The following is a 19146-nucleotide window of genomic DNA, read 5'->3' on the forward strand; positions in this document are numbered from 1 at the left end:
TAATAGCTAGAGGCTCAGATACCTCCTCTATTAGCTCCTTGAGTATTAAAGTCATTAAACATGACTTCACTGTTTAATACTGACAGGGATGAAATTATTTTGGCTAAGATTTTTCTAGCTGTTAATGTAACTAGCTGTAGGTAATTCAGTATTTCAGTCGTGAATTCTGATAAAATGATTTCTTTATTGAACTCTATCTGAAAACTTCAGCTAAGAAATAAAAGTGTGAAGGACTTACATTTCCCTGGTTTAGATGGGATTCTGATCACAGTAGGCTTTCGTGCTATAGCTGGTTGAACTGTCTGTTCCTTTGCAGGCTCGGTTTTGGAGGGGAATTGAAAGGGATCTAATGAAAAAAACACCATTTATTTAGCGTGTATTTGTTAAACACACACCTTGACAGACACTTCATTCATTATTAAACAACTTGTATACTTCATGACTACGGGAAAAATCACCATCTCGGTATTGAGAGACAATAAATATAGAGCTAATGAAAACAGATTACTCTGCCCTTAGTAAATAATGTACTTTTTTCTAAATGTGCACTGAGAAGAGATTCAAAGATGAGTTAACTTAAACCATGTTCTAGATGCTTTCCAGGACTATTCAAATCATAGTCCAACAGCATATGCTTCTCTGGATAACAATGATTTGGGAAGTCAGTACAGCTTTAGGGAAACATGTTCCAAAGCAGTTGCTCTGATATGCATACATAGCTGTGAATGTATCTGTAAAAGAGCTAAGTCATCAGACAGAAGATAAAAGACCTATCAAAAACAAGCAACATATTCCATTGCAAATATTAGGCTCTGGTTACAAAGTCCTTTTGGTGCCCCCTCTATCTCTTAATAAGTGGCTAAGTTAGGTTTTCCTTGAAATTTGTGTTGCTTTTTTACAGATCATAATCCTGAAGTAATGGGGAAGGCTTGTCTTGTGGTTAAAACATAAGACTAGAGTCAGAGCTGGGTTCTATTCCTGGCTATGTGACAGACATTCCTGGGTGACCCTGGGCAAATCACTCAACCTCTCTAGGCCCCCGTTTCTCCATCTGTAAAATGGGATTACTTTCCATGCTTGATAGGAAGTTAACACTTAATTGATTATGGTTTATGAATTGTTCAGATACCATGCAGAAGGCGGTCATAGAAATGTATTGGGATAAACAAATAACTCCTTATTCCGGCAGGACTCCTATTGCCTCCATGCCAAGGAACATGTATCTATTTTAGATCCACTCCATATTATCAAGTACTATTTCTTCCTCTGGCAGTATCTATCCCCATACATTAAGATGCCAACAATTACTGCACCACAATTGCATAAGATGGAAATGGGAGATGTATTCTGACCAACAAATTCACCATGACTCCCATCCACCATTCACACAGAAGCCCCTGCAAATCAGCACTGATCTCATGTGGTGGCCGTTTCAGATATGTGCTAGCTAGACAAGATGTTATTGAGTGTCAGATGCACTTAAATAAGGAATCACAGTGGGTGTTCCTTTAAATTCTCCAGTTTCTTCTTTTCATTGAAGGCAAGAAAGGACAAAATAGAATTAAAGGAAATGCACTCTGTACAAAATGACTGCCTCCCTGGGGTAAAATATAAAATCACTTCTTTAAGTTAACTGTTCAGAATTTACGTTAATAAAAGACTGTGGGAGGACAGCATTTCTTATAAAAATAGTAAGTAACAGAATTTGATGCCATTTACCAAGAAACTGAAATATTTGCTACTTGGAGATTTAAATTAGAGTTTTTAAACATAAAAAAATACAGTGTTTGCCTCTGAATGGTTTTGTTAAAAATCACGTTTTCATTTAAATTATTTCAAATTTGGATTATGGATGGGGAGGGAGAGGAGGTATATTCTAACTACATCATTCCATTAAAAATAGGCCCAATTAAGATAATTTCACTTAGAGAATATCCCTATGGTAGTGTAACCAGTTTATATATTAGAGCTGAACAGGTCACTCAACCCCCACCCCTCCCCCCCAATATATACTGTTTTGCACTGTGGATTTCATACAAATATCTACATCCACACATTGAGCTGTCTTTGTAAATGGGCATTTTTTTGAGGTCACCAAGAAGGATTTTTCAAAAGCTGTATATTGACACCCCAATCCTGCAAAGATATATGCAGAGTTAAGTCAAATGGGATTACTCATCTGCTTAAAGTAAAGCCCATGCCTACATTTTTATAGGATGGGGACATAGATTGTAACAAGCCCCTAGTTGTCAACAGTTTCCATTTTTCTCTCTCCACCCCCTTTAACAATATTTAGTGCTGTTCTAGAGAGACTGCTCTACACAGGTAACCCTGGAGAAAAAGTCACCATTAAATCTTCATCTGTGTGGTAGTCATCACAAGGTTAAGAATAGCATTTATTGGAACATGAATTTTCCACTCATTATCTTATGTTCAATAATACTATTGTCACCTCATAATTAGTTTAAACCTCATTAACTTGTTTGTGTCATTTCTTTCCCCAGAGTTGTGTTAGTGAAAATTGTCTGGTAAACTACTATGCTGCTTTGTGTAATGGGACTGACAGCATATGGATTTTTTTAAAAGGTATTTAACAACAATTGGGCATGGTTTGAGCATGATTCAGAAAAGTGTGAAAATAGAAAATGCACTAACAACTCAAGTAAATTAATCTTCTAGTGCATTCTTCATAACAGATAACACCAATATCAATAGATGACTATCATTTTTCTTTAATAATCCTTTTATATTATTTTCACAGCCTGTATTTTCCTGAGTCTGACTTTTTTGTGACTGCAAATAAAACAGTTTATTTTATAACCTCCCTTTGATAACATATTCCCCTTCATGTGTGCTTAAGTTAGGGAAAATGCAGTGTGCATCTGACTACCACATATATTTTCTCTTGGTTCTATTGGCTTAGAAGAGTCAGACATATTTCATCCAGCCCCATTTTACCATCTTTGTTCCACACCAAAAAATAAAGGGATGATGTAGCAGATATTTGCCTTTATTTAGGGGAAGATGGTGGCTATCTTTCTGAAGCTGTTATTGTTAGTTTATATCTAGGAGACAATAAGATGAGCAATCTGTTTTATGTTCCTTTCTTCTAAGAAAAGTAAAAGATGTGGCAGATATCTCAACAAAAATGGGGGGACCCCCAAACAGGTAGGTCGAGGAAAGTGGCAAATGTAATTTTTATTATGTATTTTGAAAAAGCCACCCTGTTTTGACTAAGTCCTGCAAATAGTGCTCTCAATACATCCAAGAATGACATCATAGCCCTAGGAATGCTGATTTGTTGGCATCATAACATGCATTACCGTTACAGAAGTATGCACTGTGTCTACCTGAAATGTTTTATTATATATTAAATAAGGATTTTTCAAAAGTCTCTCTAGACTGAGAGACACAAAAAATCAAGATGGCTATCTGGGTCTTCTAGAATTAGTCCACCCTCTTTAAAAACACAGAGATTTATTAAAATCTCATCTCGGTGAAACCACTTCACAGCCTGAGTAGAATCATGCCTATCCACACTTAAGTGGAGACTTTCAAGGATAAACCTAGGTGCTGCTGGAAATATGGTTGGAGATTCAATAGACAGAATTCCAAACCAGAATGGAACCAATACTGAACCAACGCTAGTATGGTGATAGGTGGTACTATGCTAATGGAAATACTGCCTGGTGGATATGTTAAATAAAAAGGGCCTGACCGCTCAGACATTACAAATTCCCCCTATTTGCTAGATTTGAGGTATTAACATAGGTGTCCTGCCTAATTCCAGCTTGGTTAATCACATTCTGCCTACCTCAAATTCCCCCTGTATTTTGATTTGGAGACGTTAATTATTTGCTTTTGTTTTTAAAAACCATTCTTGTCATTTAATGGCTGCATAGTCCACACTAGCCTTTCACTGCTGGGTGAGTGACCCCTAATATACATTGTTCTCACTGTGCTTTGCAATCCTCCAGCATGATAGGTGCTATGGGCATGTTCTGCCCACACCTCTTCCCACAATGGTTGCAGGTAAAAACCACAGTGGAATCCAGTGCAGATCAGCTGTGCAGGAGGCAGGATTTCAGGTGCTCACACAGGGGTGTGTAACATGTGCATGCTCTGGAGTCCAGCTGTAAGAAAATTTCCTGTGGTGCTCTGCATTCTGTGAATTTTGGGATTAGTTAGGAGAAGTGATCAGCTGATCCATCACTGTGCAGATCTGGAGAGGAGGGACAGTAGGGCTACAGAGACTACTCCAGATCTAAGACTGGAGTGGCAGCTATAAAGTTGATCTGCTGTCACTCTGGATATGTCTACACAAAGAAAAACCTGCGGCTGGCCCGTGCCAGCTGACTCGGGATGTGGTGCTGTTTCATTGCTGTGTAGACTTCTGGGCTCAGGCTGGAGCCCAGGCTCTAGGACCCTGAGGGCTGGGAGAATCCCAGCCCAAGGACTCCAGCCTGAGCCCAGAAGTCTACACAGCAATGAAACAGCCCCACAACCCAAGCCCCATGAGCCCAAGTCGGCTGGCACGGGCCAGCTACAGGTATCTAGTTGCTGTGTAGGCATAGGGCCAGTGGCCTGGAATTCTTCTTTCCCTGCCCACATAGAGACTTCCAGCAGCCAGCCCAGTTATTCAGGAAAGCATACTAGGAACACATCCTATGGCCCCAATTCAGTAAAGCATTGAAGTGAATGGGACTTAAAAACATGCTTCAGTGCTTTCTTAAAATCAGATCCAAGATGATCTCCTCTTATAAATTGCAGGATGAAATAGACAAGAACTCTCACTTTCACACTCACTAAGGGAAGCTACATTCTTCTAAGGCTAGGTCTGGACCATACTAGGCTAGAAGCATTTATAGAAGTGCCGAATCTCCTATTACAAGGAAACAACTAAAAATAAGCAGCCAGGCAATGTCTCATAGCAGACAGGTCCCAGACTGTATATTTTTAAATAACTTAGAGAATACTCAAATGGCTCTTTGTTTTCCCTGCAGACAAAATTGAACTTTCCTACTATAATTATGAGATAAATAGACATAATATGAAATGCAGCAATAGCCATGCTTGTAAAATGGAAATACACTAATGTGATGGAGCTCATGAAGGAAACCTCTCTACTCCAGATGTACAATATGCTATTTCTGTCTACAAATCAAGTCAATTCCTCTTAAAATGCATGGGCCAAATATAGCTCTGGTGTATCAGGAATATCTCAATTAGTGAATGGGAAGACATTTTTTGAAAAAGATCTGAATCTAACCATCCTATCAGGAAGGCAAAAAATAAAATAATTAGCAACTCCATTCCATATAGAACCCCTGTAGCATAAAGGATTTCTATCTAAAATCATTTGAAGGTCTCTAATTTAAATACGTGTTTTAGATAACTCAACTCCATTATTTCCCCATCTTAAAGAAACTTGCATTAGGCTTTACTTGGTCATCTGTACGTCCTTTAAGACAAGGGGCATGTCTCCTTGCCTGACTGTTCAGTGTCAATGCTGATGCTGTAACACAGCAGTTCTCAAACTGTGGGTTGCGACCTTGTTTTAATAGGGTCACCAAGGCTGACATTAGACTTGCTGGGGCCCAGGGCCGAAGCCGAAACCTCAGCCCCACAGCCCAGGGCCGAAGCCCCAGCCCAAACCCAAGCCCACCACTCGGAGCCGAAGCTAAAGCCTGAGCCCCACTGCCTGGGGCCGAAGCCCGAGGGCTTCAGCCGTGGGTAACAGGGCTCAGGTTACAAGCCCTTGCGCTTCGGTTTTGACCCCCCTACTTGGGGTGGTGGGGCTCAGGCTTCGGCGTTGGCCCCCCGCCAGGATGGTGGGCTTGGGCAGGCTCAGATCTCAGTCCCTCCTCCTGGGATCGTGTAGTAAGGGGGTCATGGTGCAAGAAAGTCTGAGAACCCCTGCTAAACATATTATACCAGCAACACATACACACACCAAAGTGTGTAGTAAGAGATGGTGACAACATCAACCAATGGTTTGCAGTGACAATTGGAGTAAGGCAAAGGTGCATTACGTCCCCACTATTGTTTGCAATGGTCATTGACTATGTCATGGAGAAGGCAACTAATGAATTTTATGGATAAATGATTAAGCACTCATTTTTGCTGATGACATTGTTCTGTTTAGTTTAACATATCCTGTAATTGAAGAAAAGTCCCAGCTTTTGGTAGTCACAGCAAAACAAGCTGATTTGTTTATCAACAAGGGGAAGACAAAATATACCGCTATCAATGTCCTGAAAGCATCCATCAGAGTAGATGGAGAAATGCTAGAAGAAGCAAATAATTTTACCTAACTAGGGAGTGAGGTGTACAGTAATGACAAGCAATGAATATCAAAAGCAGCACAATTTTCAAAAGCTTGAAAAGATTTGGAAAAGTAGCATGATTGGCTACTGTATACCAAAATACAAATTTTTAATATCAGCATTATGTCTCTTTTATGAAGCAGAAGCATGGAAATCTACAACTGAAATTGATAAGAACCTTAACTCGTTCCAAAGTAAATGCTTAGGGAAGAGCTTCAGAATAAAATGGAAAGAGTTTCTTGCAACATCAAAAATTCTGACTAAAGCAAATGGAACTAAATAATTAAAAATGGTAAGATGACGACGATGGACGTACTTAGGACATGCTTTAAGGATGCCACCAACAGGACTTCCACCTGGGAAAAATAAAAGAGGGCAATCTAGGGAAACTTTATGCACAACAATGGAGAAAAAGCAAAATCCACCAACATGAAAATTCAGAAGCCTGAAAAAGACCAGCACAAGACAAAAGTAAATGGTGGAAAGTTTTGGACACCCTATGCATCTGAGGGTGCAGGAGGATAAAGAAAGGAGAAGAACACAACATACATGCTATGGGTGAAATGGGGCTAGGATTTCCATCCTATGTCGTTGTAAAAAATGGAAATGCAGAATCCAACTTGCTGATTATTGAAACCTCTATATGAAGTCACAAATGCACAGGTCATAACTTGGAAAAACATAAAAAAAACCAAACACCACAAACCTTTATTAAAGCACTAACACTTTAAGAACTACACTCAAAATAGATGCTTGCACATTTTGAGTGGTTGACTTTTGGCCTGACTCTCTTCCTGAACCTTGAGTCATTTCATTATGATATAAACACAGGCCTTGTCAAGGACAGGGCTGGCCTTACCATGAGGCGAACTGAGGCGGCCACCTCAGGTGCCAGACTGTGGGGGGGGGGTGCACCATTAGGACCCAGAATTTAGAAAATTGTGTCTGCTGCTGGTGCATATGTGTTCTCTCTGCTCTAGATGCACAGAGATGGTGGAGTGCTGTGCTGGAGGAAGGAGGGCACAAGAGACATAACAGGCAGGCAGGAGAAAAGGTGAGAGGGAATAACAGAAAGCAGCAGGAGCTGCAGTGAGAGAGAGGAGGAGGAGCCTCTTATGTACCTCTCTGGCACCCCCAGGAGTATGGAGTGATTAACACCAGCTTCTCAGGGAGCTTCTTGTTTCCTGCTGCTTCCTTTAACCCACTTGAGGAGAACAGGCAGTCAACTGAAGTAGTAGGAGCCAGTTAGGCCCTTAAGATGCTGATATCTTCCCTCACTCAGGCCCTGCTACCAGCCTGCTTATTTGTCCCCTTCAATTGAGTGTTGAGAGCCGCTATAGCTGGCACAGAACAGCAGTCATGAGTGAAAGAAGAAAACACCCCTCTGGGGCAGCATTCAGAAAAAGAAAGAAAGCAAAGAAAGCTTTTCTATCTAAGCAGGAAGGAGCTCTGCTGAGATACATAGACACAAATGTTCACAGTGAGCCTTCCGGCCCCAGTGAGGATGTGAGTGGTGAGGAGATGCCTGATCTTCCAGTTAGTCAGAGTGCAGGTGACCTGGCAGCTACTGCAGCATCCATATCTCCATCTCAAATGGATGTAACCATGCACACTGAAGAAAAGTGTAGATCAGAGAAAAGTGTGGTGGAGGCACAAGAAACAGCTGCTGCTGAGTTTAGTTCCTTAAGTCTAGATGATCCAGGACTGTGGACCCACTTGAGCAGAAGCCTGAGGGACTTCCTTGTACTGCATGGGCCACAGCAAGTGAAAAACTTCATGTTCCCCAAAGACAATGAAAATAGAAGTTTCCATCCAACACATTACTGGCGTGAAATCCCCAATGGTGACAAAGTGGAGAGGCCATCGCTTATGTACTCAAAAACTAAGAATGCTGCATACTGTTTTTGTTGCAAACACATCCAGTCTAATGTTCCAGCCGCATTGGGTTCTACAGGAACAAAGGACTGGGAAAATCTGGCTAAAAATCTGGCATGCCATGAGAAGGCAGCAAATCACCAGAGAGCATTCCATAGGTGGAAAGAGCTTGAGATGAGACTAAAGTTATAGGCCACCATAGATGATCAGCATCAAGATAAGATTGCAGCAGAGTCTCTTTACTGGCAAAATGTTCTGAAAAGGCCCATTGCCATTGTGAGAATGCTTGCTACCCAAAACCTAGCATTGCATGGCACTTCAGATCAGCTGTATGTGCCAAACAATGGAAACTTCCTTAAAATTGTGGAGCTGATGGCTGAGTTTGATGCTGTACTCCAGGAGCATCTAAGAAGAGTCACCACCCAAGAAGTGTACACACACCACTACCTTGGAATAACAATTAAAAATGAGATCACACAGTTACTGGCAACAAAAGTCAAACAGAAGATTGTGGCAGATCTGAAGTCAGCAAGATATTACTCTGTTATTCTGGACTGCACACTTGACATCAGCCATACGGAACAAATGACTTTAATGGTGTGTTTTGTAACAACAACAGAACCTAGTGAAAATGTCCCTGCAATGGTGACTGTCAGAGAGCATTTTCTAGAATTTATTGACATTGATGATAACTATAGGAGCTGGTATAACAAATGTGCTTCTTAAAAAGCTGGAAGATACGGGAATTGCGATAGCCGACATGAGAGGTCAGGGCTACGATAATAGTGCCAACATGAGAGGAAAGAACAGAGGAGTGCAGACACGGATCTGAGAGTTAAACCCTCGAGCTTTTTTTGTCCCATGCAGTTCTCATTCATTGAATTTGGTGGTCAGTGATGCAGCATCAGCTCCTAGTGAGGCTGCTGAATTTTTTAATGCAATTGAAAGCATTTATGTATTTTTCTCTGCATCAACTCATCGATTGCAAATTTTGAAGCAACATCTGGGAACATCCACTCTGACACTGAAACCACTGAGTGCCACACGATGGGAAAGTCGAGTGGAGGCGATAAAACCTATCAAACACCAAATTGGGAAGATGGATGATGCCATAGTTGCCATTACGGAGGATAATGCTATGACAAGAACTGTTTGTGGGAGAACAGTGGCAGAGGGAAATGGAATCACCAGAAACATACACAACTTAGTGTTGTGGCATGACATACTGTTTGAAATAAATGTTGTAAGCAAGAGACTCCAAGGTGTTGACCTTGATATATCTGAAGCAGTGGAACAAATGGACAGCAAAGTCATACCTACAGTCTTTCCGGTCAGATGAGGGATTTCAAAACGTTCTGAAGAGGGCACAGAAGTTGGCAGAGGAACTTCACACTGAAGCTATTTTCCCACCCATTCAAAAATACAAGAGTCACCAAAGAAGAAGACATTTTGATTACGAGGCACAGGATAATCCCATAAAATACCCCAAACAACAATTCAAAGTTGAATTCTTTAACCAGGTGCTAGATTGTGCAATACAGTCAGCTGAAGAACGTTTCATGCAACTCAAGGAACACAGCAATATATTTGGGACTTGTATGATATTCCAAAACTCCTCACTATACCTGAAGAAGACCTACACCAGCAATGGAGGGCACTAGAGACAGTGTTGACACATGATGACATCCGCGATATTGATGCGAGTGATTTAGGTGATGAACTGAAAGCACTTTCAAGATACATTTCAGCAGGATCAACTCCAAAGGCTGTTCTGGAATATACCGGTATGTGCACAAATAAGATGACCACCCTCTTTCCAAATGCTTTGGTTGCTTTGCGCATACTTCTAACACTTCCTGTAACAGTTGCCAGTGGAGAACGGAGCTTCTCCAAGCTGAAGTTAATAAAAACACATCTACGCTCCATAATGACACAGGAGAGGCTGGTCAGCCTTGCAACCATCTCAGTAGACCATGAGCTGGCCCAGACTGTGGACCTTCAGCAGGAAGCAGTTCAAATCTTTGCAACCAAGAAGGCATGGAAAGCACCACTTTGATTATTCAAAGAGATAAAAATGCCAGTGTTTACTATGCAGACAAGAAAAGTTACATTTGCTGTTCAGGCGTTTGAAAGTTAAGTGTTACTTAAAATTTTTGAACAAGGTATTTTAAGTTGTTATCTCTCCTTTACTGGGGTAGGTAGCAGAGCAGTACCATGAGAGGAGTATAACAGGAATAAGGCAAAATTGAGACCTTTCAAAGTTTTAGCTCAAGCGAGGGCGTCATTTGAGCTCCCCGCCTCAGATGCCAAAATGTTGTGGGCCGGCCCTGGTCAAAGAAGGTTTAGGCTGCATTGGGACTCAGGAGATTTGGGTTGAAATCAAGGCTCTGCCTCCTATATGGCCTTGGGAAAGTTGCTTGGGGCTTGTTTTTCATAAGTGTTGAACACTCTTAAAAGTCAGGGCTTTAAGCTTTCTGTACCTCAATTCCCCACCTGCAAAATGGGGATTAAACACCTCTCTATCTTACAGGGGTGCCATGAGGATAAATTCATTAATGTTTATATTAGTTTTTAGCAAGCCAGTTGAATTGCTGTGATGCCACAGAATCTGTTTCATCATGTGTGCTTACATTTGTGTTTGACTCTCTCTTTCTGTAGAAGAGTTTTCGGTGTTATATTTGCGGCAGGCTCTAACTAAAGCAGTGATGTATCTGTTCAGTGCTAATACATAGGTCTAAGCACCAGACAAGCATATTTTAGCTGCATTTCAGAAATATTAAGTTTCGGTACATTATCATTTGTGATGTAAAACTGTTCTTTTACAAACAAGTGGTAAGTGCTGTGTCCCAAGCACCACCTATTAAAGCCCTTTCTTCTGTTCTAGGGTTGCCATAGCAACAAGTGTGGAGCCCTGGCATTTTGCTATGTCATTATTCATTACAAATGCAAAGGTCGGGGGAATTGGGAGCAGATTATAGCTGCTCTTCATGCCTTTACAAAGCATTTTACTGAGGATTCATCTTGCTAACCTAAAGCTGTTCCTATGGGAACATGGAAAGCACCTGTTAGTGCAATATGTCATCATACTTTTTACCGCGCAAGTGCTTTTCTTGTGGATCCTTTGTCACGTCATAGTGCTGCCAATAGTAACAAGAGACGGGGGCACGATTCTGATCTCACCAACACCTAGGCAACTTTACTGATTTCACTGGTGTTAATCCTGATTTACACTGATGTTAAGTGAGACCACAGGCAAATCCTTTTGTCTTCTGCAGATAAGAGGTAGGGTGAGCAAACAAACCTACTTCCTACATTAACAAAATCATTACCATCGGACTACGGGAGAAGTCAGACAACTAAAGTCTGATTCTTCTATACTTAATTTTTGAGTTTGTAAAAAACACCTTGAAAAATTAAACCTAGTATTCTTTTCATATGTATCCATAGGATGAATGTAAGCTATCAGAAAGGTGAATAGAGTGGTAATCTTCTTCTTTTCTGGTGGAGAGTTAATTTTTCTGGCAATTCTCTGTGTTAACACAGGATTTCTGGTTCAATATTTATTTAATTTCTCTTGGATCGGTGGGGCAATCTGTAATGTATGTAGCTATGATTCTTCTTTGAGTGATTGTTCACGTCGATTCCAATCAGGTCTGTGCGCGTTGCATGCACGGTCGTCAGAAACTTCCCTTAGCAGCTCCTGTCGGGTCGGCCAGGGAGCCACGTGGAGTGGCGCCCTCATAGCGCACAATATATGACCCTGCCGACCTGACCCCCCGTCAGTTCCTTCTTACCGTCCGTGGTGGTGTTGGAACTGCGTTTTGCTTGCTTGATTGCAAGTGTTCCCTTAGCCATTACTTAGTTCTACACAGTTTTTCTTTTGTTTTGTAGTTAGTTTATTGTTTAGTAGTTAGGACAGTCTTGGTGAGTGGGTCGTTCTCCCCTCACCCTACCTTGGGCTCTGGGGCATGCCTCAAGCCAAGGATTTAAATCTTGCGGTGTATGCAAGAAACCTGTGCCCAACAGCAACCCTCACGACTCGTGCTTGAGGTGTCTAGGGGAGGCACATCAGTCCAAGCGTTGTAAGATCTGTAAGGCTTTCAAACCCAGGACGAGGAAGGAACGCAATTTCTGTTTGAGGCAACTATTAATGGAAGCTGCACTCCGTCCAGTGGCACCCAACTGCCAAATCCTGGGCTCAAGCTCGGTGTGGAGCGCCCCAGTGTCGGTCTGTGAACCGGTATCGAGGAAGGACTCTGGTGCTAGAGCCCCTCGGTACTGAAGACGCAGGACGGTGCGGCGCCCTGGCATCGGTCAACATCCCCGGTCCCCCATAAGTGCCATAAGAAGGTGGACAGAGGGCGCTCTCTTCAGAGAGCGAGACCATCTGGGTAGACTTTGCTGCCTCAGAGGAAGGACTTAACTTCCAAACAGCAAGATCCTGTGCCGTTGACTCCAGCGACCCAGTTGGCACCATTGAGTTTGGCACCCAGCGACTCTCCAGCAGGGCACTGCTTGGTGGAGGATTTGGAACTCCCCTCCACCCCAGAGACTTTCGAGGCTGCAAGGGAGCAGATAGAAAGTTCTACGCCTCAGCCCTTGCTGTTTGAGATAAGCCTTTGGCACCACCTAGACGGGTGCCATCTAGAGACAAACCTGCAATGATGAGGCCCTCTTCCTCACCAGACCAGCACTGTTCATGGCACCGTTCCCAATCTATATCACCACAACACCTCTGGCACCGGCACTGCTACAAGATTGCACAGTGCAGGGAGCGTGACATTCTGTGTCTCTGGCACCAAGGAGTCGGCACCGATCGCAGTCGCCCTCTATCGTCCGACACCGAGATACGGCACTGGAACACAGGAGCCATTGCCCGGCACCGGACTCGCGGCACCGGTCTAAGTCGTGGGAAAGCCAGCACCAATCATCTACACGGCTCCAATCCCAGACTTCCTCTTCTCGGCACCGACCGCTGGCGCAGGGATTGTCAGCACCGCCATGGTCATCGCCCTCAGGATCCTCAGACTCTGAGGCTGACTCCTACTATTCACAGCACAGTAGGCACAGGTCAGACAAGCGCTGGAGGCATGCCAGGTCGACTGAGCAACCACAGTGGCCACCCACTGCACAATGACCCTTCTGGACCCCCTAGGCTTACCAACCCTTTCCAGGGTTTCTAGGTTTGTTACGTTGGGGCATCATCCGGCACGGTCAACGGCGGATAGAACCAACCCTCGTACTACAGAGGTGACACTATCCAGACTGCCCCCTCATACTACAGAGATCACAATGGAACTGTCCCCAGACCCACCCACAACCTAGGTCACATCTGATCAGGCCGAACCACTTGACACCAATGCTACCCAGGACCAACCTGAGCACATGGTGGGCCACGACGACCCTGTACCCCTACTGTCCTCCTCGTCATCTTCACCTGATGAGGCAATGGCAGGAGCATCAGCTTCAGGTCCTCCGCCCATTGACCACAGGGCCCACCAGGACCTCCTCCGCTGCATTGCCTGTAATATGGGCCTACAGGCAGATGAAGTCATCGAGTCAGAGGACCCGGTGGTGGACAATCTTGTTATGGAGGGTCCTTCCAGAGTGGTGTTGCTGGTTATTAAAACTATTGGCAACAATTATAATACTCTATGGCAGACTCCAGACTCCATTCTGCCCACCGCCAGGGGTGTGGAAAGGAAATATTTTGTTCCCTCCAAGGGTTATGAATTCTTGTTCTCCCACCCACACCCTTGCTCCCTGGTGGTCTCAGCGATGAATGAGAAGGAGCGCCAGGGGCAACAGGCGCCGGCTCCCAAGGCCAAATGGATGGACCTCTTTGGCAGAAAAATTTATGCCACGGGGGTCTACAGCTGAAGATAGCTAACCAGCAAGCTATCCTCAGCAGGTATAATTTTAATTCGCTGAACTCCATGTCTAAATATAAGGAGTTACTCCCCACTGAGTCAAAGGCTGAGTTCTCAGCTCTGGTCGAGGAGGGAAAGGCAGTCTCCAGGACATCCCTGCAGGCCTCACTCGACTCGGCCAACTCTGCGGAACGTACCATAGCCTAGGGGGTGGTCATTAGGAGAACAGCTTGGCTCTAAGCTTCCGGGCTTCCACCGGAAGTTCTGAAGACCTTGCAGGATCTTCCCTTTGAGGGCACAGGGCTGTTTTTGGACCAGACAGACTCGAGGCTTCAGAGCCTCAAAGACTCAATGGCAATGATGAAATCTCTAGGGATGCACATGCCTGATACCCAGAGAAAGCCCTTCAAGCCTCAGCCCCTACAGCAGCAGAGGCAACACCAACCCCACCCGAGGCAGGACACATACCGCTGTAGGGGCAGGAACAATAGGCAAAGACCCTCCAACCTTCCCTCAGGCCAAGGGCAGGGCCCAATCAAGCCATCGTCGGGAGCCAAGCAAGGGTTTTGAAGTGACGCCCAAGGACAGTGTACCAGCCACTATCATGGATCATTCCCCCCCATTTTTTGAACTGTCTATCCCACTTCTACCGTGCATGGTCCCACATAACATCAGACCGCTGGGTTTTTCGCACAGTAGAAGTGGGATATTCTCTCCAATTCTGCTCTCCCCCTCCCTCCCACCCCCCTTCCCTGTCCTTCTTCAGGGACCCCTCTCACGAGCAACTCCTTATCCAGGAGGTGCAATTGCTCCTCACCATAGGGGCAGTGGAGGAAGTTCCTCAGGAGCTAAGGGGCCAGGGATTCTACTCCTGTTATTTCCTAATCTCCAAGGCAAAGGGGGGGGGGGTCTCAGACCCATCTTAGACCCACGAGGACTCAACCAGTTCATTGTAAAGTTGAAGTTCCGCATGGTCTCCCTGAGCACAATTATCCCTTCCTTGGATCCAGGGGATTGGTATGCTGCCCTCAACATAAAATACGCGTACTTTCATATAGCCATCTGGCCAGCCCACAGACTCTTCCAGGGTTTGTTGTCAACCGCATACATTATCAGTTCACGGTACTCCCATTCGGTTTATCAACAGCCTCCTGGGTGTTCACCAAGTGCATGTCCATGGTCGTGGCTTTTCTCCGAAAGAGGCAGGTGCAGGTGGCTCAAATGACTGGCTGCTGCGGGGGGCGCTCCAGGGAGCAGGTGGAGTCCCAGGTCCGGTTAGTCAGAGAGAGCTTCCAGAGACTAGGTCTCCTCCTCAATGTGGACAAATCGACATTGTCACCCACCCAACTAAAAGAATTCATTGAGGTGGTGCTGGACTTGGTTCAGGCAAGAGCGATACTACCAGAGTCCAGATTTCAAACACTGTCATACATAATTTAGACTCTCAGACAATACCCCACCACTACCGCAAGGACATGCCTCAACCTCCTGGGACACATGGCGGCACGCATCTATGTGGTCAGGCACGCCAGGCTGAGGCTCAGGCCATTCCAGGTGTGGCTTCCCTCAACTTATCACCCAGATGGAGACAGTTTAGACTCAGTAGTAAAAGTACTGTTATGAGTCTTATATACCCTAGGTTGGTGGTTGGACCATCGCATGGTCTGCAAAGGAGTCCCATTCACCACCCCTCAACCATCCATGACCTTAGTAACAGATGCGTCAGACCCAGGTTGGGGGGGCCCACCTACAGACTCAGGGCATGTGGTCACAATCTGAGATCCTGCTCCACATCAATATAAAGGAACTCCGAGCAGTGAGACTAGCCTGCCAGACTTTCCATACAATATTGCAAGGTCAGTGTGTGGCGGTGTTGACCGACAACACCACCGCCATGTTTTACGTAAACAAGCAGGGCGAAGCCTGCTCCTCCCCTCTCTTTCAGGAGGCTCTCCACCTGTGGGACTTTTGTGTAGCCCACTCCATTCACCTTGAGATGTTCTATCTCCCGGGAGCATGCAACGAGCTTGCGGACCACCTCAGCAGGTCATTCCGCAGTCAGGAGTGGTCCATCCGTCTGGACGTCATACATTCAATCTTCCAAAGGTAGGGGTTTCCCCGAGTAAACCTATTCACCACCAGGAGCAACAGGAAGTGTCCAAGCACACAGCCCAGGATCAATCTCGGACATGTTCATGATGCACTGGGGGAACCGTCTAATGTATGCCTTCCCTCCGATACCACTCGTTCACAAGGTTCTCCTCAAGATCCACAGAGACAAGGCGGAGGTAATTCTGCTTGCTCCAGCATGGCCATGCCAGCACTGGTATACCACGCTTCTGGAGCTGTCAGTGGGCACCCTCATCATGCTGCCGCTCCTTCCCGATCTGATTACACAGGACCACGGTCGCCTCTGTCACCCGGACCTCAAGTCCCTCTATCTCATGGCCTGGAAGCCACCAGGGCCACCTACCTGGCCAAACAGAAACGGTTCTCGTGCTGGTGCGATCACAGTCGCCTATCCCCACTTCAGGCATCTATATCATTCATCCTGGACTACCTACTGCACATGAAGCAGCAAGGCCTGGCTGGATCATCCATCATGGTGGCCCTTGCGGCCATCTCAGCATTCCACCCAGGAGAGTTGGGGCATTCAGTCTTCGCCAACCCTATAGTGGGCCGTTTCCTTAAGGGCATGGAATGGCTATACCCTCAGTCTTGCCCACTGGTACCGACTTGGGACCTCAACCTGGTCCTAGCTAGACTAATGGGAGCCCCATTCGAGCCACTGGCTACATGTTCCCTTGTGTCTCTCTCGTGGAAGGTGGCCTTTCTGGTTGCCATCACATCGGCCAGGAGGGTGCCGGAGTTAAAAGCACTAACTTCCGACCCCCCCTACACAGTCTTCCACAAGGATAAGGTACAGCTCAGACCGCACCCAGCTTTCCTGCCCAAGGTGGTATCCCAATTCCACCTCAGACAGGACATTTTTCTACCAGCTTTCTATCCCAAGCCACATGCTAATGCACAGGAGCAGAGGTTCCACCACTCATTACATGTGTGGAGAGCGCTAGCATTCTAGATTGAGTGCACAAAACCTTTCAGGAAGTCAAACCAGCTGTTGTAGCGGTGGCAGACCGGATGAAAGGGCTTCTGCATCAGTACCTGTTATGACCTCGCCAAGGTCCCAGCCCTGGCTATAACGGCCCACTCGACACGAGCTCAAACCTCATCCACTGTTTTCTTGGCCCAGGTGCCCATCCAAGAGATCTGCAGAGCGGCAATCTAGTCCTCGGTGCACACGTTTACCACCCACTATGCCATCACACAGCACACTAGAGACGATACAGCTCTCGGTAGAGCAGTGCTCCAGTCACTGATTCCTTAACTCCGACCCTACCCCTGTGGAGGGCTTGGGAGTCACCTGATTGGAATCGACGTGAACAAGCACTCGAAGAAGAAAAGATGGTTACTCACCTTCTTGTAACTGTTGTTCTTCAAGATGTGTTGTTCACGTCCATTCCAATACCCTTCTTCCCCTCTGTCAGAGTAGCCGGCAAGAAGGAACTGAAGGGAGGTTGGGTCGGCAGGGTCACATATTGAGCGCCATGAGGGTGCCACTCCAGGTGGCTCCCTGGCTGACCCGACGGGAGCTGCTAAGGGGAAAAGTTTCCGACGACTGTGCACGTGGTGCGCGCACACCTGATTGAAATGGACGTGAACACCACCTCTCGCAGAACAACAGTTACAAGAAGGTGAGTACTGGTCTTTTCTGTTTTCTTTGTACTGGACCTTTAAATGTAAGAATTCTGCCTGACTGCTTGTCAGCTGGACTCCAGAATATTTATATTTGTTTGTTTCCTTTAACCACTGAAGTACAAGTTTTACTTTGAGTGTTTGGAAAAAAGTCTTATGCTCTGCTCTGCACTGCAGCAACATCCCTCCGGACAAAAAGAGCTAAACATAACTCTATTCAGAGCCAGTCATTTCCAGTCCCACTACATTTCCTGGAGTGGACTAGGAAGTAATTCTCAAGTAATTCAAAAGTTCTCTCTTCCCCCAGGGAATGATACTGCTTCTGCAGTGTTCCAGACCCCATCAGTCCACGAAGAAAAGGACTCTGTCTATCCTGAGCTGATCACCTATATTGCAGCACATTTCATTGCCAACAGAATGCTGGGTCAGCCTTATTTCACTTCTTTTAAAAGCAGTCTGTTAGCAAATGATTCAAAGCAGTTCTGAAAATACATGTATTGCTATCAGCAGTACTGAACTTAATATACAAGGCATTTATACAGTTTCCTTCCTAAATCCATCCTGGAGTTATTACGTCAATACAGAAAGGAAGAGGTAGTAAATCAAAATTCCATCCAATTATGCAAAGCACAAGTTATAATGAGAACACATTACCATTAATAAATATAAACTTAATGTGACAGCCATGTACTATTTATGTATACATTTCCAAATAGCTGAACATTTTTAATGCTAAGTGAAGCAAACAGCTAAAAAAGTGTTAGACCCTTCTCTCTCTCTCTCTCTCTCTCATACACTCTCTCTCTCTCTCATTCCCAAATTCACATTTTCAAAAATGTTTTTCATTCATCATGGGCTTTATTGTATCATCTGTTTTTAAGAGGCACTCCTTATGGATTGCAGTTGGGAATTCTGCTTAAAAACTGATGGTATTGTAATGATAGCTGGAACTCTGAAGTAGGAACCAAAGTTACCCATAGTGTTGTATGTAATGAGCCTTATCAGCAGAAGGACATGGCTTGTACTTGAAGCTAGGCAGGCAGGCCAGCAACAGCTATCTGTACAGTCTTATCAAAAACAAGTTAAGTAAATTGTTTACTGTTATTTAAAAGTCTCCAATATGTTATTTTATGTTAGCAACAGCTATTACAGTACTATATGGCCCATGAACAGGCTTAAATCAGCACATGCTTGAATTCTTATCAAGAAAAACCCGTTTTTGTAAGGTTACCAAAGTTCAAGAAAGAAAGAAAAATTTAGCAATAAAAGCGATGTAATATTAATTAGTGTGTGTAAACATAACTGATAGATGTTTTTGT

General features: G+C 44.7%; 1 protein-coding gene across 1 annotated transcript in view; it reads right to left on the reverse strand.

The window, feature by feature from the left end:
- The window catches only part of SH3D19 (SH3 domain containing 19), a 151401-nt gene that overhangs the window by 32201 nt on the left and 100054 nt on the right, over nt 1-19146 (reverse strand). The window contains exon 8 of the mRNA XM_026647849.2: nt 239-346. Coding sequence (XP_026503634.1) covers nt 239-346 — 108 coding nt within the window. The remainder of the gene's footprint in view (nt 1-238; nt 347-19146) is intronic.

The sequence above is a fragment of the Terrapene carolina genome, unplaced genomic scaffold (genome assembly GCF_002925995.2).
Source record: "Terrapene carolina triunguis isolate 2854851 unplaced genomic scaffold, T_m_triunguis-2.0 Scaffold66, whole genome shotgun sequence".
In the NCBI taxonomy this organism is placed as follows: Eukaryota; Metazoa; Chordata; order Testudines; family Emydidae; genus Terrapene; species Terrapene triunguis.